At 45.4% G+C, this 23,611-nt stretch overlaps 1 protein-coding gene across 1 annotated transcript; it reads left to right on the top strand.

Moving 5' to 3' along the window:
- Positions 1-4: 4 nt before the first annotated feature.
- Lrrc2 (leucine rich repeat containing 2) lies at positions 5-23,609 on the top strand. Its single transcript, XM_051203269.1, has 9 exons — positions 5-66; positions 3,976-4,122; positions 7,233-7,440; positions 9,562-9,718; positions 13,027-13,163; positions 17,624-17,769; positions 19,658-19,813; positions 21,553-21,689; positions 23,535-23,609. The coding sequence occupies exons 2-9, from the start codon at positions 3,998-4,000 to the stop codon at positions 23,582-23,584; spliced, it is 1,116 nt and encodes a 371-aa protein (XP_051059226.1). The 5' UTR covers positions 5-66; positions 3,976-3,997; the 3' UTR covers positions 23,585-23,609.
- The last annotated feature ends 2 nt before the right edge of the window (positions 23,610-23,611 follow it).

The raw sequence follows: 23,611 nt of genomic DNA, 5'->3' as shown, positions 1-23,611 counted from the left end.
AAGCGTGGGTTACAGCGTGGCAGCCGCGGCGGCCGGGGACTGTCAGCACCCACCCTCACAGGGAAGGTGAGTGGCGGGTGGTCTCGGTCCCAGCGGCAGAAGGGTGTGAACTAACAGGTGGGAGCGCCTGCCCTGCGACTGCGCAGAAGCTGAGTGGGCATCGCGGCTGCTTGGGAGGGGGCGGGGGAGGGTACACCCACCACTGCGCCTGCGGTGTGGCTTTGGCTGTTTACAGCTTCACCTGGTGCGCGGTGAGCTCCAACCAGCCACCATCCAAGCGCACGGAGAGGACCCTACTTATCTCAAGAACTACAATTGAGTGGGGCGTCAGAAAGCACGCGGGGTGCACGGGTGCCTTCAGGTGGGCTGCTGTCGGGACAAGGTCCTCAGGAATCCTCCTGGTGACTTCGAGGGCACCACCTAGGTGCCCAAGACTGAGTTCCAAAGTGCTGTTCAGGGGGTGATAAATCATTTCTGTTTGTGCCCTCTCCTGGTCCTTGGAAAATATGCTTGACATCTAACAAGGAGGGAGGGTGGGGGAGTGGTCTTTCCTTTCCTAAAGCGCGCCCCTTGGTGCGGGTGGGGCAGGGTTTGGGGCAAGGGAGGCAAAGTGATTGGCAATCCGAAAGAGAACTGTTCAGCTCTGTAAACCTCCCAGCTGAGGCGGTTCTAGGCTGGACCATCGTCAGGCCTGGGGCGAGCTCCAGTCACTGGTCCCATAGAACTGGCTAACCCAGTCGAGTTGGGAAAAGACCCTTAATGCCCACAGACCTCTGTGTGTCAGTGTGGCTGCTTGTTTTTGAATAGGGTCTCATGTAGCCCTGGGTGGGGTAGGAACCTAGGTTTCCTGCAGGCCAAGAACTCTAACTGAGCCCCACCTCGGCTTTCACCTCTTGTTAACAACTTACATTTAATTGATGCCCAATGGTCTGTCTCCATTTCTTTTCTTTAGTTGATTGGCACCTTCTTTCCCCCCACCCTCACCCCCAATTCTTACAGGGTGACAGGTCCCATCCTAAGCTGCACGTGATCCAATGATCACAGGGTGCTCTCTCACCAAGCTTGGGAGTCGGGTGCTGAGGTTGCATGTTGTCCACGTGAAAATTCATCAGCCTGTCCTCAGGGATATGTGACCAATAAGCCAGGAGGCAGGATTCCAGCCGGGGCCATCTGACTCAGCCCCTGTCCTCTTAATCCTTTCTATGCCCTCTGTCTCCTGACTTGAGCTTCTAGTTTAGCAAATTACCCTAACAATAATCAAATGTCCCAAGGGAAACTCAGACCATGCATCATAAAATGTAATTCATTTTAGAACTCAACTGAGACACAGTAGTTGCTATTCTGACCTTACTTTAAACTGTAGCCACGTCCCCGACTGTTCTATTAGAAAACTCATTCTGCCTTCCAGCTGTGGAGTACAGCCCTTAGCGTCCTAAGCAGTTCCTATTAGCCATTCTCTTAGTGGAGAGCTGGATTGATGACAGGGCATCTTCCCATAGGATACGCCTAGTAGGAGCCCTTGGAAGGCTGGGAGCTTGGCTCCTTGGGAGTTAGGGCAGGAAAAGCAGATGGGATGTTATAAGAATTGTTAGGGGCAGAACCTGGGCCCCAATTGCCAAACAAGCCAGCTCAGCTGTCGTCCTTGATGGGCCAGTTAAACAGACATCGGTACAGAGCCCAGAAGCGGATGTTTTCAGTGTGGGAAGAGAACAAAAAGGCTCTGAAGAACTCCCCTCCTGGGTCCATGTTCACAGCCCTGACATGAGGTTGGAGTGTAAACAGAAGCTAAGAGGTGTTATACAGCTAAACTGTCCTGGTCATGTGATCCTGCCCATCATGTAGGCTCCAATCTCTACTGCAACATGATCAGACCAGTTGTCAGAACTGTGTGAAATCTGAGTTCCAGGTTCCTCCCTTGTGAGACACAAAAAAAAGGCAAGACCAGGTCTCAGCCTTCTCTTACTCCCAGCATGAGATTATTGGGGGGAAATCCCAATTTTAGGAAGAGAGCCAACTGTCTCAGTAGATGGTAGTCAAAGGTAAGAGGCACAAGTCTCTCTTTAGGATATCTTCACTGCAGCCAGATGGCCACAGGGAGCCAGGTACCTTGCCATCCCCAGGACCTGCTTTTCCTCTCCTTCCTTCGCTTTTGCCTCTCTCTGTACCCACAAAGGGAATGTCAGGGTGAGAGACTTTGTTGGGTCTCCTCCAAGCTCCTCCAGATATTTCCCATGATGCTCTGAGCTGTAAGCTTGGTACCCATTCCACATCTCCAGCCCTTGACAGCCCAGTTTATCAGTTGACAAGGGAGAGGACTAGGTGATCTGAATGTTCCCTTCCTCTCCCCTGGCATATGACTTCTGAGTGGAGACCAGAGCTCTGGTGCCAGGGGACACATTTTTTCAGTCATGCCCTCTGGCTCCTGGGAGCCAATGCTATTGTAAAGCAATTCTGATATAACTGGGTTGCGGAGGGGGGTGGACATTGAAAGTTTGTCACCTAAACCTGCATTGATAGTTGTGTTCCCTGTCACTCCCAAAACCCTCCCACCCCAGCTTGCAAGTTGTCCACACCCCGGATGGGCCTTCCCCCCTCTCGTGGTTCCGTGGCACTCCGTTCAGCCTCAGACTTAGATTCCCTGATTCAAGTGCTGGTCCGAAATCTATCCCAGCATGCAGGTGTTCTGGAATTCTCCCTGATAGCCTGGGGACGGACATGAAGGTGTGGCAGGGATCTCATTCTTCTTGTTATTTTCTGTCTTCCATGGCACTACATGTACATGGCGCACAGACGTAGATGCAGGCAAAACACTCATACACATAAAAATAATGAAGGCTAAAAATCTGAGCTGTTGGTGTAGCTCTGTGTCATTCCTCAGGCATTCTGCTCCTCTGCCCCGTAAGCCCCGCCCCAGTAAGCCCCGCCCCAATGAGCTCGTCCCAGCTATTCACTCTGTAGATGCTGTCAGCTTTATTTGGGCATTTTGGCCAACTTTTTAAAAAGTTTTTATTTTAGTTGAAGATGCTGTTTATTATTGTTTTTGCTGTGTGTGAGGGTCACACGTGTGCCACACCATGAGTTTGAAGGTTAGAGGACAAGTTTTGAAGAGTTGGTGTTGTGCACGGACCCTTAGGGGTGAGGGAATATAATGAGGGTTTTACGTTGTTCAAGTTTTTAATGGCTTTTTGCTCCCAGAACTAAGTTTCTATTTCTTGAAATGTAGATCATTTTTCCTCATCTTTGTAGCATCTCCCTGCACCTGCCACACAACAAGAAACAGGGGTGATTGAAACGCTCGCCCTTACCCCAGCTAAGCAACAATTCAGTTATTTCCATAGAGGAACTGCACTTCTACAGTGGATCTAAGTTCAGTTCCCGGTTCCCATATCAGGTGACTCACAACCACCTGTAACTCTGGCTCCAGGGCAATCCAAAGCTTCTGGCCTCCTAGGGTACTAACATATACCTACACACGTGTACAAACAAATTTCTTTAACTTTATTTTAGGTGCACTGATGTGAAGATATCAGATCCCCTGAAACTGAAATAACAAGAAGCTGTGAGCTGTCATGTGGGTGCTGGGAATTGAACCCTGGTCCTCTGGAAGAACAGCTAGTACTCTTAACCACTGAGCCATCTCTCCAACCCCATATACATTTTTCTATTTTCTTTTCTTTCTTTCTTTCTTTCTTTCTTCCTTCCTCCCTCCCTCCCTCCCTCCCTCCCTCCCTCCCTCCCTCCCCCCCCCCCCTCTCTCTCTCTTTTCCCCCGAGACAGGGTTTCTCTGTGTAGCTTTGGAGCCTGTTCTGGAACTCACTCTATAGATCAGGCTGGCCTAGAACTGAGAGTGCCACTTGCCTCTGCCTCCTGAGTGCTGGGATTAAAGGTCTTCACTACCCGGCCTGACTTAACGTGCGTGTGTTTCACAAACCCAGTCTATGTGCATATGAAACTAACATGTCTATTTTTTTATAGGTAACTTTATGCTGCTCCCCGAATGGGACACAAAGTGGTCGTGTTTGACATTTCTGTTGTCAGAGCCTTGTGGGAAACTCGTGTCAAGAAGCACAAAGCATGGCAGAAGAAAGAGGAGGAAAGGCTGGAGAAGAGCGCGCTGGAGAAGTACATTTTCTGCCTGTGATTCCGGTTTGGTGGGCGTGGGGATTCAGGCAGGGTGCTGGCCACCACTGGCTGCCAGGGAGGACGAGGAGGGAGCCCTTCGCTGGGATTTCCCGCTGTCAGGGCCGCTTTCCTCCGTAGACATCACAACTGTCACATTTCTTGTGCAGTTGCGCTCCATTCCTTTAACAGTGACACCAGAACTTGTGAGGGATTACATAATGTCCAGACACTATGCGAGACACAAGGAGGGCGGAGATGGCAAAAAAAGTCCCTGTATGCGCCACCCTGCAGGGCCACTTGCAGCCCCTCACCGAACTCACTCCGACATGCTTGCTCTCACGCATTCCAGCTTTTATCGGCTGAGCCGAATTCTAGGCAAGATCCATTTTGTTCCTCTACTTGAACTGAAACTATACAGTCTGACTCTCAGAAATGTAAGAGAGTTCTGGACAAAATCTAAGTTGAGGGTCTGGAGAGATGGCTCAGCAGTTAAGAACATTTGCTGTTCTTGTTGAAGATCAGGGTTCGACTCACAACCATCTATGGTTCCTGCTCAAGGGTATATGATGATGTCCTCTGGCCTCCGTGGGCACTCCATACATCTGGTGTACATACAGCAGGCGCGCGCGCACACACACACACACACACCACTAAGTTGCAGAGCTGGAGAGATGGCTCAGTAATTAAAAGTATTTGCTGCTCTCCTAGAAGAGAAGGGAATCCAAAGCCTTCATCCATGGATACTCATACACAAACAGGGCTCATACACATGCATGTGCAGGTACACATACACACAAATAAGAATAAACTCTAAAAAAAAACAACAAAATACACCAAGTTGAAGTAGTGCTTCAAAATACTCTGATAACTGTGAGCATACAATCATATGAGCACCATCCAACATAACAGAAGGATGACCAGCTAAGGAGGCTGTGTACCTAGAAGACTTTAATTTTTATTCTCTGTGAAGAAACCAAAACCAGAATTCTTGAGTGGTACATTGTGGTTAAAGTCAAGATGGGGTTCTGATTGGCTAACTCATCTCAAAGGCAGTTCTTGACCCTACAACCAATTGGCAAATGATGGAGTATTTGTATTAGCTTTGTTTGTTTTGTTTTTGTTCTTCAAGACAGGGTTTCTCTGTGTAGCTTTGGCTGACCTGGAACTCCCTTTGTAGACCTGGCTGGCCCCGGATTCACAGAGATCCGCCTGCCTCTGCCTCCTGAGTGCTGGGACTAAAGGTGTGCACCACCACTGCCCAGCTGTTTGTTAGCTTTAAGTTAGCAGCAAAAGGTGTAAAATGTGAATCAATCAATCAATTAATCTATAATCTATTTTTTAATTATTTTTTATTTTATGTGCATTGGTGTTTTGCCTGCATGTATGTATATCTGTGTGTCATGAGGGTGTCAGATCTTGAGTTACAGACAGCTGTGAGCTGCCATGGGGGTGCTGGGAATTGAACCCAGGTCCTTTGGAAGAGCAACCAGTGCTCTTAACCACTGAGCCATCTCTCCAGCCCTCTATAATTAATTTATTTTTAGTAATTTAGTATATGCGCTCATTTGCATTCCTACCATTGACACTGGTGGAGGTGGAGGTCAGAAGACATTGTGCAAGAGTCGTTCTTCCCCTGGGTTCCGGGGGAATCAAATGCATGTCATTAGGCTTGGCAGCCAGTGTCTTCACTGCTGAATCATCTTATCAGCTCCACTTGTTTTCAAACCAAAACAGGGTCTGAGTAACCCAGGGTGGTCTTGAACTCCTTGCATAACAAGAATGAGCTTGAACTTCTTCTGTTTTTTGTTTTGTTTTGCTTTTGAGACAGAGTCTTTCTTTCTTTGTTTTGTTTTGTTTGTTTGTTTTTTGAGACAGGGTTTCTCTGTGTAGACCTAGCTGTTCTGGAACTAACTCTAGTAGATCAGGCTGGCCTTGAACTCACAGAGCTCCACCTGTCTCTGCCTCCTGAGTCCTGGGACTAAAGGCATATGCCACCAACTCCTGGCGAGACGGGAGTTTTCTATGTAACAGCTCTGGCTGTCCTGGAACTTGCTTTGTAGACCAGGCTGGCCTCAAACTCACAGGGATCCACCTGCCTCTGCCTCCCAAGTGCTGGTGCTAAAGGTGTGTGCCACCGCCACCTGGCTGAACTTGAACTTCTAATTGTCCTGCTGGTTCCTCCTGGTGCTGGGATATAGGCTGTATTTATATCGGTTTATGAATTGTGATAGAGGGAGATATAGGTTTAAGTGCTATCTTCATACTATGTTGCCTGGATCTGCCTTCTGATTTGGTTTCAGAAGCAAGAAAAGCTGAGGCAGGGGGATGTCTCAGAAGGAAAAGGTCCTTACAGCTGTATCTGTGGATCTGAGTTTGGTTCCTGGAATGTGCATGATGGAGGAGAGAAATGATACCTTTAGGATGTCCTCTGGCCCAACTGTGTTTCAGAGGCTGGCCTTGAATTCCTGGTCTCCCTGCTTCTACCTGTCAGCTGCTGGAACTGCTGGCCTGTGCCAGCACCCGGAGCCATGCTGGCTACCTTTCTCCAGAGTGTTTCTTCCTGTGATTGCAACCTTTAGAGCTGGGTTAGTTATTTAAAGTGCTCCGGATCCTTCAGTCTAATGCCAAGCACGGAGCCGCCACAATACCTAATGTGGCTTCTTGCCAGCAAACTTTGCAGCAGAAGGTGATGTTTACAGATCAAGACAGGACAGACAAAGCTGCATAGTGAGTTCAAGGCCAGACTGGACTATAGGAGACTCTGCCTTAACAACACAATGGAAGAGAAGGTGACACTTGCATTTAGACCCAGGGAGCCATCTACAGAAATGTGGGGATGTGGAGTCCAAGGGACATGGGCCATCATGATACTGTTCTAAGAGAAACCACACTTAAGCAAATATGTAGGTCATTTTGGTAGGGAGTTTAGCCAAAGATTCCACCTAACTCAGTTCACCTTTTTTAGTTGTGGTAATTAGTGATTCACAGAAGGGTCTCAGATTTCCCAGCACCCCTGGCGGTAGGAAAGGAGGGTCAGGACAGGACCTAGTGGAGGACTGAGCCTGCTTCTTTTCCCTAGGAAATAACTGGTCTTCTTCTTCCCGTCTTAGGATAAAGGAGGAGTGGGACTTTGTGGCTGAGTGCAGGAGGAAGGGTGTGCCCCAGGCACAGTACTGCAAGAATGGCTTTGTAGATACCAACACAAGGGTCCTGGACAAGATAGAGAGGACCTCAGTGGCCAGGCAGAGTTCACGGGTCAAGGACAGAGACAAACGGAGCAATCCCTTTGTGTTTGAACTTTCAGGGGCACAGTGGAAGGTAAGTCAAGTATGTTTTTGTCTGTAATAAGTGGTAGTCAGGGGTTGTTATAGCTAGGCTGAGCCTTAGCTTTGGCCAAATGGATGCTGTGGTCGTTAGGGGCCTTTCCAGTGGGTGTGAAAGAGCCCTCTGAGACGGGTCCTCCTATCGTCCTTCTGTTGCTGAGACAGGGTCCAGCGTAGCCCAGGCTAGTCTTGAACTGGCCATATCGATGTGGATGGCTTCAATCTGACCTTCTGGATCCTCCTGCCTCTGTTTCCCAAGTGCAGGGATTTCAGGTGTGCACTGAACACCCAGGCTCAGAGGTCATCTTTTAGAAGCCCTGTGGCCCAAAGCAGTACTTACTTCATTTGTATGCATCTTAAAAATTATGTGTGAGAGTGCATGCGTGGGTGCGTGCATGAGTGCGTGAGTGAGTGTGTGTGTGTGTGTGTGTGTGTGTGTGTGTGTGTGTGTGTGAGACAAAGGTCAACCTTGGGTGTATTCCTCAGTTGTTCTCCACCTTGTTTTTTGAGATAGGATTTCTCACTTTTAGTTAGAACTTGCCCAGCGGGCCAGGCTGGCAAACCAGTGAAGTCTCCGGGATTTATCCACCATCTCTACCTTTCCAAAGCTGGTACTGAAGATGTGAGCCACCACACCTGACATTAAAGTGGGTTCTGGGGAGCAAACTCAGGTCCCCAGGCTTGTGAGGCAAGCATTTCCCCAACTAAGCCATCTTCCCAGCCTCTAGCTTTCTTTCAAATAGACGTTGGTGATAATGCGCAACTCACCTGTCTCAGTCTTGTATGAAGTAGTACCCTAGTGTGAGGACATCTGCAGGTTGAAAGCTCAGCCACGCGCAGCGGCAGTGATCATGAGGCCGGTTACAAGCACAGAGCTACCACTCTCCCGTCATCGCACCACACACTGCTGATGCAGTGGACACTGCATTCTCCTTTATAATGCCAGGCACCCCTACCTCTCCCTTTAGTGCTAAACTATCTGTTTAGCACTGGCTTGGTGGTTTGGAGTTCTTCCGTGGGACAAATTGCCACCTGGAAGTCTTAAGCACCTTCCCACGCCATTCTGATCTTAGCCCAGTGCACTTGAGCTAGGGAGGCTGTGACTGCCACCGTCCTCATCGTAAATCCTTCAGAAGCCAAAGCCAGGGACACAGTGCAGCTGGGAGAGAGAGGGTGGGAGCTGCACATCGCCTTTCTTCTGAAGCTCTTTCCTCTGTTAGAGACTCATAAACCTAAAACACTCAAGGGGTTGGTATGGAAAACACTAGCAAATATTTCTAAAAGCAACCACAGAGGAAGAGAAAATGAGCATAAATGTCTAAAACAATCAGGTGGGCCCAGCTTGTACCCCGAGGGCCACGTGCACCTGGAATAGCTATAGATGCAGACCAACAATACATAATCATAAGCTTACTTAAAATATGGGAATGTTTTTTGCAGGTTTTTAAACTCAATTTGTGCAGTTCTCCAGAGTGAACTTTGTAGATGTCAATGTCTGTCACGATGTCCAAGTTTGTACTTGCCAGAATGGAATATATAGGACAGATTTTATGTTTAGATGATGTTACATGTATGCTGTTGATAAATATTATGAAACTGGTCATCTATGTTAGCTAGGCTTTATGTGTGTATGTTTGTATGTATGTATGGTATATGTATATGTGTGTGTGTATTGTGTGTGCACGCCTATGCTTGTATGCGCTCAGATGCCAGAGGTATGTTGTGTGTCCTGCTCAATCACTCTCTTCTTCTTATTTTGATAACTGCATACATTAAATAGTTAGTATAGTTGTTATATTTGGAGAAAGGTTCTTGATATGTTGTCCAGGCTGACCTTGAACTTGTGATACTTCTGCCTCACCCCCCCCCCCCCCAAACAGTTGGACTTCCAGGCCTTCATCATAATGCCTGGCTAGCACTTTATTTTATTATCACAAATCTGAAATGAGGCTGATCTGCTATTGTGAAATTAATGACAATCGCCACTGGCTTCTGCAGGAATGGCCCCGATGCTCTCACATACCGTTTATGTTTTGAGTAAATCCTTGCTCTGGTGAGGCTCCTCGAACACTGAGAAAGTGCCTCTGACTGACCATCGCTGTCCCTTCGGTTTCAGGAGCTGCCTGATTGGCTGAAGGAGCAGACACACCTCAAAGAGTGGCATGTTCACAGCACCCTGATTCAGATCATTCCTACTTACATTGAGTTGTTTCAAGCCATGAGAATTCTGCATTTGCCAAAAAACCAAATCACGTGTCTTCCAGCTGAAATTGGTAGGTTACTCAAGGAATTTTTGGTCCTTGTCTGTGATGAGTAGGCAGATACAGGGCAGGGGCAAACACCTCATGTCTTCCTCCCACTGCCCCCCCATCCCCCCCCGATGTCCCTCAGCTGTTTCTCTGTTCCCAGAGCCGCTGGTTTGGTGTCCCCTGTGGGACATGGACTACCATGATCTGCCTGCATGTCTTAGCATTGACAGAAATCTCACAGTTGCTTAGAAACCTGAAATCATATGAGTGGGCAACACTTTCAGAATTTTCCAAGTGAGGCACCAGTGGCCCACGACTTTAACCCTAGTGTTTGGGAGGCAGAGGGAGATGGATCTCTGTGAGTTCGAGGCCAGTCTGGTCTACAGAGTGAGTTCTAGTTCCATGATAGCCAGGGCTACACAGAGAAACCCTGTTTTGAAAAACAAAAAGAACAAAACAAAAAACAAAAAAACAAAAACAAAAAAACCCCACCACCAACAAAAACCCTCCCTACAAGACTGCATGTGTAGCCAGCATCGAAGGGCTCTGACAAAGGAGTGAAGGGAGGAGGAGAGTAGCAATCAAGGACAACTTATTATGTATACAGTGTTCTACCTTCACGTATGCCTGCATGTCAGAAGAGGGAAGAGGGCCCCAGATCTCACTACAGATGGCTGTGAGCCACCATGTGGTTGCTGGGAATTGAACTCAGGACCTCTGGAAGAGGAGCCAGTGCTCTTAAGCCATCTTTCCAGCCCCTACAATCTATTTTTCTATTTCTTTATCTGTAGCAGAGAGATCATAGCACACTTAATTCACTTAGTTGTTTTCAAGCTGGCTAATTTTATTTACTGTCTCACTTATAACATGACAGGAGATATGAAGATTGAGTGACTAAAATATTTTGCAAAAGTAAACCATCAATTTTGGTTTACTAATTTAAAATTAGCTTAAGAATGATAAAGTATTCAGTTCCCTAGTGTAAGGAGTAAGGTTTTTCCGCCCGCCGCTGGTCTTGTCCCGCCGCTGCACCAGCCCTAATTAACACACCGAGACTCTGCATTTGATATAATACTGTTGGCCAGGTACTAGTTTCTTATCGGCTAGCTCTGCCTTAATTATTAACCCATTTCTGTTAATCTAAGTATTTCCACGTGGTCTCATCTTACCGGAGAGCTGGCTGGTGTCCTGCTCTCTCCAGACTCTCCATCTTGACTCCTCCCTACTACTTCCTCTTTCCTCCTTGTCTCCTAGTTCCACCTATCTTGCTTTCCTATTGGCCAGCAGTGCTTTATTCATTAACCAGTATGAGAAACCTATTTACAGAATGACATCTCCTATCACTCTAGGATGTGTATGATATGGTTTTGGAGTATTACTATGGACTTATTTACTTTAGTTTTTACTTTAGGCTTTTTGAGACAGGGTTTCTCTGTGTAGCTTTGTAGATCAGGCTGGCCTCGAACTCACAGAGACCTGCCTGCCTCTGCCTCCCGAACGCTGGGACCAAAGGTGTGAGCCACTAGTTTTTAGTTTGGAGCTGGTTATATGTATTTTCAAGCAAGAGTCAGAACTAAGGGGCTGGAGAGATGACTCAGCAGCTAAGAATGCTTGCTGCCCTTGCTGAGGATCCAGGTTTGATTCCCAGCATCCACATTGTAGCTTACAAATACCTGTAACTCCAGTTCCAGGGGATCTCATGTCTTCTGACTACAGAGGTCTCCTGCATGCATGTGGTACACATACATACAAATGCAAATAAAATAAGTATTGAAAAAGCTAGAATACAGTATTTTTCGATCATTCTAATAATCTCCCATTCTCCTGGATGTGTTCATACCTCACTTGAGAAAGTCATTTCCATAGTGCATATTTCTATATCTAGTTCATGCCCCTTAGAGCCCACCAGCAAGCATCAGCAGCTTCTGCTATCCTAGGAGCTGCTGTGATCTCACAGTCAAGGCCTATGATTCAACTCATCCTGGGGTTTGCACACTGTGGTTGCCTGGATCAAGAAAACAAATCCCCTGCACAGACCCTGTGGTGGTTGAGTCAGAAACGTTTCTTACAGCCACTTGTATGTGAACACTTGGTCTCCTGGTCATGGTGCTATTTGGGAACTGTGGAACCTTTAGTGGGTGGAGCCTCGCTCGGGGAAGTATTGTCACTGAGGATGAGAGGGTTTAGAGCTTTGTTCTGCTTTCTCTGCTTCTTGCAGTGAGTGGACATGCGGCCAGTCAGCTTCCTGCTTTTGCTTCCTTGACATGCCTTTTCTGCCATCACAGACTCTCCCTTAGCGACCATAAACCATGATATTTATTTTTCCTCTTTCAATTTTTAAACATTTCATTTATGTATATTGGTGTCTTGCCTGTTTGTGTGCCTGTGCGTCATGTGCTTGCAATGCCCAAATAACCCAGAAGAAGGTGTCAGATCCCCTAGAAATGGAGCTACAGTTGCCCTGTGCATGCTGGGAGTTGAACCCAGGTCCTCTGGAAGAGCAGCCAGTGCTCTGAATCATTAAGCAGAGTTTCTGCAGCCCCAAACTATCTTCTTTAAGTTGCTTTTGGTCATACTTTATTAGAGCAACAGAAAAGTGGTTAATGTGCACATTTAACTATATAGAGTCATCAAGATTAAACAACTCGAGAAGTGAAACCAACCAGCAAAACCCACGAAACAGCAGCAGCAGCAGTGAGATGTGGGCATAAGATGAACAGACGTTTAATAGACAATGCTCATTATGCAAACACAAAATTATGTTTTATGTCTGTACTCCCCCCCTTCTCCCTTTGAACTGCTTTTTGAAATAAGGTCCTTTTTGTAGAACTCTGTGACCTTTCTGCGTGTGTGTTGCAAGTGCTAGATTGCAGTCACTCATGGCCATCCTGTCATTAGGTGAAAGTTTCACCCCTGAGATTTTGTTTCTGTTCTATTTGTTTGTTTTGTTTTTGAGAAAGAGTCTCATTGTGTAGACCTGGCTGTCCTGGAACTCACTGTGTAGACCTTGCTGGCCTGGGACTCACTGTGTAGACCTGGCTGGCTTAGAACTCACAGTGTAACCATGGCTGTCCTGGAACTCACAGTGTAGATCTTGCTGGTGTAGAACTCACTGTGTAGACCTACTTGACTGCCCTGGAACTCACTGTGTAGACCATGCTGGCCTGGAACTCACTGTTTAGACCTGACTGCCCTGGAACTCACAGAAATCTGCCTTTCTCTGTCTTCTGAGCACTGAGATTAAAGGCCTAGGTCACCATGCCCAGCTTGTCCCTGTTCTTAAAAGACTTTGAAGGGCCTACTCAATGGGGGTTAACTTTCTGTGTTGCCAGGTCACTTGAAGAACCTGAAAGAACTCAATGTGAGCTTCAACCATCTGAGGAGTATTCCCCCGGAGCTGGGAGACTGTGGGAATCTAGAGAGATTTGACTGCTCTGGGAATCTGGACCTGATGGAGCTCCCCTTTGAAGTAAGGCACAAACACCTCTGCCCTGTGACTTCCTTTTGTTTAACTTATGACATGGAGTGTTCTATACTGCAAGAAACATTTGCTAAAAGCTCTATGCTGTTTTTTCTTCCTTCTTTTTCAATTGTTAGGTTGTTCTCGCATAGGTCTGCTGGTCTCTGCCTCCTGAGTGCTGGGATTAAAGGTGTGCAACACCATGAAATCAATTGATTTTTCAACAAACTCATCAAGAAAATTCTTTATTATGATCTTCCTTTTACTTTTATTTTTTCCTGTTTTGAGACAGGGTTTCTCTATGTAACTTTGGCTGCTCTTGAACTCATTCTGTACACCAGGCTGGCCTTGAAATCACAGAGATCTGCTTGCCTCTGCCTCCTGAGTGCTGGGATTAAAGGCATGTGCCGCCACACTCAGCTAATCTATTTCTTTTACTTTTATAAAACTCAATAGAAAAAGGACAATCAGTTCAATAGAAGGTTTTGGGAAAATTAAAACCCTTTCCTAACTCCATATATATATATTATGACATAAATGAAGAATTTGAAAAACAGCCCAGATAAAAGAAACCAGATTTAAAAGAGTGTTACCCGAAATTTCCAGGAAGAAATGTGTAGATTCACGATTTCCTCATATAAGAGGCCACAGGATAACAGCCAGTGGGAGGGAGAAATCTGAGCACAGGTGATGGAAATACCCTGAAATTGAGTTATGCTACACTGTGTATCCATGGTGGATATGTTTGTGGCTTGTGAACTCTACCTTGTCGGAGTTTGGAGAATTAAAAGAAAGGATTTGCCCAAGTGCAAATGACTGACAGCACCTTCTTGGATTGGGGTGTGAAGCGGTGATGAGCAGGGTCAGATACAAAGTATTCTCTGAAGGGTTAGGACTGAGAACAGGATGTGGGGCCAAGGCAGAGAAAGATGACCTAACTGAACACTCTGAACTTCCTGGACTGGTGTGGGGGAAGGGGGATCAGCGCATGTGCAGATCTGAGCAGGGGAGGGTGGGTCCTGACTGTGCACCATTGCAAGCACATTCAGGGGGAGATGGGTGCTATTGTCCACTGCCTCCCACCCAGCAGTGTGCCCAGCAGTGCGCAAGGAATAAGAGCCTCCCTTCTAGGATAATTGGTAGGCCGCGCTTTGGGAGAACTTTGCAAACATCAGCTATCTCCAATAGGGTGTCCGGTCACTTGTCTCCGGCCCGACTTATCAGACGATCATTTAAAACCACTTTTCCCATGAATACAAATGAATCTAATGATTATTTTTAAAGTTCATGTATCTCTGAGGTCCTACCTGCAGGACCATGTCAGCCAGTTAGGATCAATGAAAAAAGATTGACCCCTCTATTTCCAGCTTCTTTCGGTGAACAAGCAAGCCGGGAACTGCACTCTAGATAACAGACATCATCCATTAAATAGGCATAAAATGAAACTCAGATAATTTGCTTCATCTTCTTGTAGTGGTATCGCTAGGACTAGGGCTGTTGCCTAGTTTGTAGAGGATCCTCAAAGCCCTAGGTAACTGAGTTTGTTGGCACAAGCCCATAACCTTAGCACCTGGAGGTGATGGCAGGAGGCTGAGGAATTTCAAGGGTATCCTAGGCTACACACAAGTTTGTGGCTCACCTGGGCCACATGAGACTGTCTCAAAACAAAACAAATAAAAATGTATGAGCTATATAATTTCTATCTTTGTCTAGTGGATTAACATTTTCATAGACCTTATGATAACAAGTACAAGATGATTGAAATATCCAGAAAATATTATGCATTTCATCTTTTTTTTTAAAAGAATTTATTTTTATTTTAGATCTATGAATGTTTTGCTTGCATATGTGTGCACTGCTCTCAGAAGCCAGAAGAGGGCATCAGAGCCCCTTGGAACTGGAGTGATTGTGAGCCACTGTTGTGGTTGATGGGAACAGACCCCAGGTCTTCTGCAAAACAGCAAGCGCTCTTAGGTGCTGAGGCCCGAATTTCATGTATTTGTTTATATATACATGTTTTTGTCTGTATGTGTATACGTGTACCACATGCATGCCTGGTGCCCTCAGGCTGAAAGAAGGCATTGGATCCCCTGGAACTGGAGCTACAGGTAGTTTTGAGCTACACATGTGGGTATTGTCAATTGAACCCCAAGCACATTCAGGGGGAGATGGGTGCTATTGTCCACTGCCTCCCACCCAGCAGTGTGCCCAGCAGTGCGTAAGGAATAAGAGCCTCCCTTCTAGGATAATTGGTAGGCCTGTGAGAATAACACATGCTCTAAACCACTGAGCCATCATCCATTCAGATTTCATCTTTTTAAAACCTCTTTGGACTGGATAGTTTCTTTGACCTGCCTTTCAACTCTGATTCTTTCTTCTGCTATTTTGAATCTAATGTTTAATTCTTTCAATGGATCTCTCTCTCTCTCTCTCTCTCTCTCTCTCTCTCTCTGTTTTTCTCTAAGAGATAAGGTCTCTTGTGTATCCCAGCCTGGCCTCAGACAACCAATCCTCTAGCTTTAGCCTCTGAGATTGGATTTTTAGGTTATTTTTTGGAATTCCAGACAAGAACATAATCAGAGTGTGTCCCTTTGGTAGATTGTATTTGACAACATGAAGATGGGATTCATATCAAGCTAAATAGGGGTATAAAGCCCAGTGTTTTTTCTTCTGCTGGTCACTACTGCCCCTAATTGGTCAAACAGTCCTGTGTTTCTAGTGTTTAAAACTGTGCCTTAAAGATCTTTATGATATTGTTTGTTTTGTGTATGCGTGTACCTGTGTGTAGGTGCATGTAGAAGTCAGAGGACAACTCTTGGGAGCCAGTTTTCTTTCCACAGTGTAGGTCCTGGGAATTGAACTCAGACCACCAGGCTTGGCTGCAAGCGCTCTTACCCACTGAGTCTTCCTGGTGGCCCTAACAATGTGCTCATGGATGCTCAAAATAAGTCAGTAAAAAAATTAACTTCTTTTATATTTCATAGTAGCTACCAAACTTTCATAACCAATTCTAGATATGAAACGTTTGTCCAACTTTATTTAAGATTCATAGATTTGCACTGAAGTAATGCATCTCCCCATGTATTTGACTTGGCATGCTGTAAACAAGAACTGTGGATATAAACCACAGCAGGAGAGCCCACCCCTGAGGCCAGATCAGATGAAAAATCTTTACCATGGCACCTGACCCATCCAAATGCTGGTTTCTTCAAGGCTTGTCAAAACTTGTTAATGCAGTCCTTGCCACCCCGTACACTATTATATAATTTGAACTTTCTAGCTGGGCCTAGTAGCACACACCTTTAATCTTAGAAGAGGCAGGCTGATCTCAGTGAGTTTGAGGCTAGCCTGATCTACATAATGAGTTCCAGGACAGCCAGGGCTTTATAGGAGACCCTGTCTCAAACAAACAAACAAAGCAGAACAAAACAACAACAAAAGACTTGAACTCTCTACCTTCTGTGACTTTGCATGTGCTTTTCCCCACCTGGGAGACCCAACTCCAATTTTCTGTTCCTCAAGAAATCTTTTTGGACCCCTGACCATTACTCCCTCATACTGCTGGGTAAAATCACCCTTCATTTCCTGCAAGCTGAGACTTGTAGGTTCTTACTACACCGAGTTGCTTGTTTATTTATGAAGATATCAGCCCCTCGAGGGCAACCATAGTGTTGTGCTTATTTCAGCAATCCCAGTAGGAAGTACAGTGAATAACACACAGTCGATACTCCAAAACACATAGTGGGGCTGTTTTTTTTCTTTTTAATCTTTTTATTTTTATTTTATGTGCACTGGTGTTTTGCCTGCATGAAGGCCTGTAGGAGGGTTTCAGATCTTGAAGTAATAGATAGTTGTTGGCTACTATGTGGTTGCTGGGAATTGAACCCAGGTCTTTTGGAAGAGCAGTCAAAGCTTTTAACCACTGAGCCATCTCTCCAGCCCCTGGGTCTTCTTTTTGGTTTTGTTTTGGTTTGGTTTTTGTTTTTTAAGTGCATGTATTCATGGATGCTTTTGAGGAAGAAATATTATTCTAAACATTATAAGTTGAGCTTAATTCCCATTTCACAAGGTGTATTAGTTACCTGTTTTGATACCATTATATAACATCTGACAAAAGCCACTCATGGAAGGAAGGGTTCATTGTGGCTCACACTTCCAGGGTACTGTCCAAATCACGGCAGGGAGGCCATGGCAGCAGGCGCCTGAGGTAGCCATTCACAGTGCACAGTCGAGAACCTGAGAGTGATGAACACTGGAGCTCAGTTTGCTTCTCCTTTTTTTAAAAATGCAGCCTAGGGAATGGTGCTGCCCACAACTCAATGGGGTCTTCCAAATTAACTGAATCTACATAATCCCTCTCAGATTTGCCCAGAGACTTGTTTCCATGGCGATTCTCAGTCCTGCCAGGATAACCAATCAGAATTAACTATCACAGAGGGTGATTAGAATATTCTGTTATCCCTTTCTAGTTGAGTAATTTGAAGCAAGTGACATTTGTAGATATCTCAGCAAACAAGTTCTCCAGTGTCCCAGTCTGTGTCCTGCGGATGTGTCGCCTGCAGTGGTTGGATATCAGCAGCAATAATCTGAGTGACCTCCCACAAGATATAGACAGGTAGCTACCTGCATCCTAAGGTGAGGTATATGAACTAATTACTAACGTATTCAGAGTGTTAACACTTTAGATATGCTAGCATGCAAATATTCTTTGACATCAACTAACTTTCCAGAGTTTGGCTCTAGGAAATGATAGAATAAGACAGTTTCCAATGTGCATCACACATTTATGTACATATGCATTTGAACACATCTTCATTGCCTTGGTAAATTTTACTTGCTTCAGTTACTTATTTATTTATCTATTTATTCATGTAATGACAGATTCACCCTTTGTAGCCCTGGCTGTCCTGGAACTCACTATATAGACCAGGTTGACCTTGAACTCACAGAGATCTGCTTGCCTTTGCCTCCTAAGTTCAGGGATTAAAAGTATACGAAACCACACCTGAATTTTTTTTTTAAAAGCATTTTAAAAATTGAGTGTGTACCTGGTAATAGAAGCCAGAGGATCACTTGAAGGAATTGTTTCTCTCCTTCCACATGAAGAAGGTCCAGGTGAGCAAACTCAGGCTGTCAGACTTGGTGCCAGGTGCGTTTACCTGCTGAGCTATCTCACTGCACCCCCTTCTCTCTCTTCCTTTGAGACAAAGTAGCCTAGGTTAGCCTCAAACTCATGATCTCCCTGCCTCCAACTCCCTAGCACTAGATCTGTACACAAACAGCTTAGAAGAGTTTTTTTGTTTGTTTGTTTTATTTTTATTATTTGTTTTTATTTTTGAGATAGGGGCTTGCCCTGTGGGCTGGGAACCCACAGTGCTCCTCACTCAGCTTCCTGAGTGCAAAGATTACAGATGTGAGTCTCTTGATCAGGCTTCAGTCTTTCATGCCACTGATATTATTAGGCTTCTTATGTTGGGCCTGGAGAGTGGGTGGGGCTTAATGGATGAAATACACCCTGTGTCCTCTTGGAGTCTACACTTGTTGCCCCCAAGACAGGGTTTGTGTAGCTCTGGCTGTCCTAGAACTTGCTCTGTAGATCAGGCTGGCCTCAAACTCACAGAGCTCCACTTGCCTCTGCCTCCCGAGTTCTGGGATTAAAGATGTGTGCCGCCACTGCCTGGCAGAGTCTACATTCTTATTTACGTGGAAGCATAAATAAACTGCTATGATTCGTAGACCAGATATTTCTCTGCCCTTGGTCCCTGTGATGAATGAATGCTTTCCTGTGCTAATGAGGTCAAATGAGACTTGTTTGTGTTAGAAATGACAGGAAATTTGAGCTATTTATAAATGAATGAAAAAAATCTGGAGGGACGGCCTTCAGACTACAGTAAACTAGCAAGCAAAATAAAACAAACATAAAATATGTTTTTTTTTTTTTTTTTGCATTTTCTTTTTGTTCTGTGGCTTTCCCCCTACTTTAAGTTAGAAATAGTGAGAGCGGGGCAGTGGTGGCAGAGGCAGGAGGATTTCTGTGAGTTCGAGGCCAGAAGGCGTTCCAGGACAGACTCCAAAGTTACACAGAGAAATCGTCTCAAAAAACCAACCAACCAACCAACCAACCAACCAACCAACCAACCAATAAATAAATGTGAGAGAATAAGTTGTATGAAAAGAAATGCATTGCTCAAATCTGTGTGTTCTTACAGTAACCCTGGGAAATGCAGGAGACACTGAGAGGCATCTGTTGATTTCTGAAGCCCAGGGTTCTATGTTCTGTATTGTTGCTAAATCCGTGTTCAGTGGGTGATTAAGTCAGTAGGATAAATTTAAAAGAGCATACCTTTATATAAATGTGAAGAGTAAGCTCGTGGGTGCACACATGTTTTGGTGGTGGTGAGTGAAGCCGGCTTTCTGCGTGGGAGCACCGCAGTTCCCTGTAGTTTCCTATAGTTCCCTGTAGTTCCTTGTGGCGCCTGTCCTGAACCCTGGCTTCTCCATAGGCTGGAAGAGCTGCAGAGCTTCCTCTTGTATAAAAACAAGCTGACCTACCTTCCTCAAGCCATGCTCAACCTGAAAAAGCTCACCTTGCTGGTTGTCAGTGGGGATCACCTCGTGGAGCTCCCCACTGCCCTCTGCGATGCCTCCACACCTTTGAAGTGAGTCCGTGGTAAGGGGAAGGGCATCCTGGGACACAGGCTAAAGCCAGCCAGCAGCCTCTGGCTCCAGACTGCTGTCTTAGCAGCCTGATTGGGTGATCCTCATATGCCTGAGAATCTAACCCTACTCCGCTTTCTACAGTAATTTGAAGGGCTTTGTTTTGTTTGTTTGTTTGTTTTTCACGCGCTCTGAGTAGTACACATCATTGCATTTCCGGAACTACAAAAATCACTTGCCAATGGACAGCATGAGGTGGGGACAAAGGCTAGGTCTCTCACCTGTTTCTCAGCTGTCACATCCCTGCTGCCCTGGGTAGAACACAAACTGTTTAAGGAACCCTCTCTGTTTGCCTCATCGTTCCTATGTCCCTCGGTGAACCCCAAGACAAAAGCAGCCATCCATGCAGAGGTGATACAGACTTCAATCTAGGGTGAAGTCTTGCTTACTCCCAAATGGATGGAAAGATGACATGGCAAGAGACTGTGCCCCCAGAAACCTTTGCATATGTCTTCATTTATCATTATGAAGAGATCAAACGCCAAATTCTTAGATGTTGTGATGTGAGCAAGATAAAGGGAAAATGGGATTCTGATTGGCTGATTCATATCTTTTAATTTCTATTAGACAGGGTCTCACGTGACTCAGCCACTATGTAGCCAAGGCTGACCTTGAAAATCGCATGCTCCTGCTTCCGCCTCCCAGGAATTGGGATGGTAGGCGTGCACACTTTATGTGGTCTAGGATCAAAACCAGGACGTTGTGCATGCCTAGGAGGCACACTGCCAACTGAGACACACCCCCAGTCTCTGGGTATTGATTATAGAAAAATAATGACTGGTGGCTGCATGGGGCTCAGTGGAAGAATGAAAAAAGAATGACCAGATAGGCCAATTAAAGGAACCCCTGCTTCAGAAAAAAAATCCTCACATTCTTTAAAAGTTGATAAAAAGAAATCAGAGTGATTATCTATGCATATATATTCCTTTGTTTGTTTGTTTAGAAAGGGCCTCTCTCCATACCCAGCCTACCTGTCCTAGAACTCATCATGTAGACCAGGTTGGCTTCAAACTCACAGGGATCCACCTGCCTCTGCCTCTTCTATCTTTATATTTTATGTGTGTGAATGTGTTTGCTTGCTTGCCTGCATGCATGTATACCTGGCATTCTCATTGGTCAGAAGAAGGCATTGAATCCCCTGGAATTGTAGTTATAGATGGTTGTGAGCCAGCATGTGGATGCTGGAAATTTAACCTTGTTACGATTTGGTTTTCCACCAGCCTGGTCCAACAGCTGCACCATCCGCAAATAGCACACAGAGACTTTATATTAGATATAAAGCTGTTGGTCTGTTACTAGCATTTTTTAGTGGCTAGCTCTGTCTTAAAGAGTAACCCATTTCTATCAATCAAAGTATTTCCATGTGGTCTTATCTTACTGGAGAGAGGATCCGGAGTTCTACCCTGTTAGTCCTACATGTTGAAGCTCTCCTCCCTCTCCCCGAAACCTCCTTGTCTCCTAGTCCCACCTATCTTGCTTTCCTATTGGCCAACAGTGCTTTATTCACTAACCAATAAGAGAAACATATTTACAGAATGACATCTCCCATCATAACCCTGGTCCTGTGGAAGAGCAGCCAGTGCTTTTGACTGCTGAGACATCTCTCCAGCCCACTGAAGAGGAATTTCGCAGTTGAGGGTTCACAGTAAACATGTGCTACTTTACATTCTTTCCCCAACAGATTTATAAGCCTTGTGGACAACCCTATTGATAAGACCCAATGTGAAGACAACGATGAAACAATAGAAAGTGAACAGGACCGCCAGCATTTTGATAAAGAGTTCATGAAAGCATATATTGAAGATCTTAAAGAAAGAGGTGAGGTGGGAGTATTTAAAACCATCTAAAATGTATTATACAACCTCCACCTGCTCATGAAATGCGTACATCAATGTAAGGCAAATTAACAAAAAAAAAAAAAAAAAAAAAATTTGTGACCATTTGTGAACCAATGATGCATTTTCTTAGAACGACAGGCTTTTTTTTTCTCTCATTTTTATTAGTTTTTTGAGAGTTCATACAATGTAATTTGATCATACTTACCCCTCCCTTCACTCCTCCTGGGCCCACCCACCTTTCTTACCTGGCTTTGTTTTTCTCTCTTGTTTTAAAAGCCCATCAGGTACAGTGGGTGTTGTCCATATACTCTGGGATGTGTGACCTTCCACTAGCATGGCAACCCAGCAGGGGCTGTACCCTTAAAAAAAACTGACTCTCCCTTTCCCAGTAGTCCCCAGTTACCCCCTTAGCTAGGGGTGTGTCTATGCTGGGATTTTGTCTGGCCTGATTTTACACAGGTATCCTGTATGGAATGTGAGATTTTCCTAGCATACTTCATGCTTGGTACATATATCAACTGTATGACAGAACATAGATCCTGAGAAACACACAAGTTGTGGAGGTTGTATTACTAACTATGTAACCTTTAAATTAAAAGAAAACTATTATTTGTGTGTGTGTGTGTGCCTGATGTGGGAGGGTGGGGCTCGTGTGCTTAGGTGTGCACAGGTGTGCACGTGTGCATGTGGAGGTCAGGGGAAAACCTTGTGGAGTTCATTCTTCTGCCTCCACGTGTTGTAGGAGGAGTCAATCTCAGATCACCTCATTTGCATGGCTGAGTGCCTTTATCCACGGAGCCACCTTGCCTCCCTGTAAATGACCTTCAAGTTAATTATGTTGACAAAAGAGTATTCTAAGTTAATAGGAAAATAAGATTGCATTTCAAAATTGACTTACAGATCTGAAAACGTCAATTCATCCAAGCCAGACTCCTGTATAAATGTCACAAAAAAAGGAGAGCACAGTTGGCCAACCAGGGAACGGCCCGCTCAGGCTTGTTTTCCACAGCACCTTGTATCCTGAGGAGTGTAGGTGATCAGATAACTCAGGAAAGGCTGGCAAGGGTTTTTTTTCCTTGAGTTCAAACTCAGGGTCTTGTTCTCTACTACTGAGCAACACCTGCAGTCCACAAACGGACCATTTCTTATGGTCGGCATAGGCCATCAGCCTGACTGGAGAGGGAGAAAGTAGACACTAAGTACTGGGAGGAGCGAGGCTGAGTGTGTTTGGCAAGGACATGCTTGGTTAGAAATAGCCCTGATCTCTCGTAAACCACATCTTCCCCCACCTTCCCGTGTCCTCTACCACCGATGTGATCAGCTTTTATCATTATATGCTCATAACAGTTTCCAGAACCAAGAGCATAGCTATGTGAGATGATTGGAAAGATTGTAAAAGAAAGAGGGTAAGTGTTAACAGCTTAGATCTAAACACTTCTATACTTGGCTACCCACTGGTGATGTCTCAGACATTCTCCCTATGCTTAAAATATGAAGCGTCAATGGCAGCCACTACATTTCATAATTAATAAGAATGAATTAATAAGTGGCTGGAGAGATGGCTCAGAGGTTAAGAGCACTGGCTGCTCTTCCAGAGGTCCCTGGTTCATTTCCTAGCAGCTCACAATTGACAGTAGGTCCAGTCCCAGGGACTCAGACACCTCATTCTTACCTCCAGGGAATGTACATGGTGCACATACATACATACACACACACACACACACACACACACACACACACACACACACTGGCAAAGCACACACATAAAATGAATTAATTAAAAAGAGTGAATGAGTAGCTAAGTATGTATTTTTCTTTATTGCAGAAGCTGTTCCCAGTTGTACCACCAAAGTGTCATTCAGCCTTCAGCTTTAACCTGGTCCACCTGAAGACCACAGAATC

The sequence above is a fragment of the Phodopus roborovskii genome, unplaced genomic scaffold (assembly GCF_943737965.1).
Source record: "Phodopus roborovskii unplaced genomic scaffold, PHOROB, whole genome shotgun sequence".
In the NCBI taxonomy this organism is placed as follows: domain Eukaryota; kingdom Metazoa; phylum Chordata; class Mammalia; order Rodentia; family Cricetidae; genus Phodopus; species Phodopus roborovskii.
The sequence above is the reverse complement of the archived record's forward strand: the minus strand, read 5'-3'. Positions and strand labels throughout refer to the sequence as shown.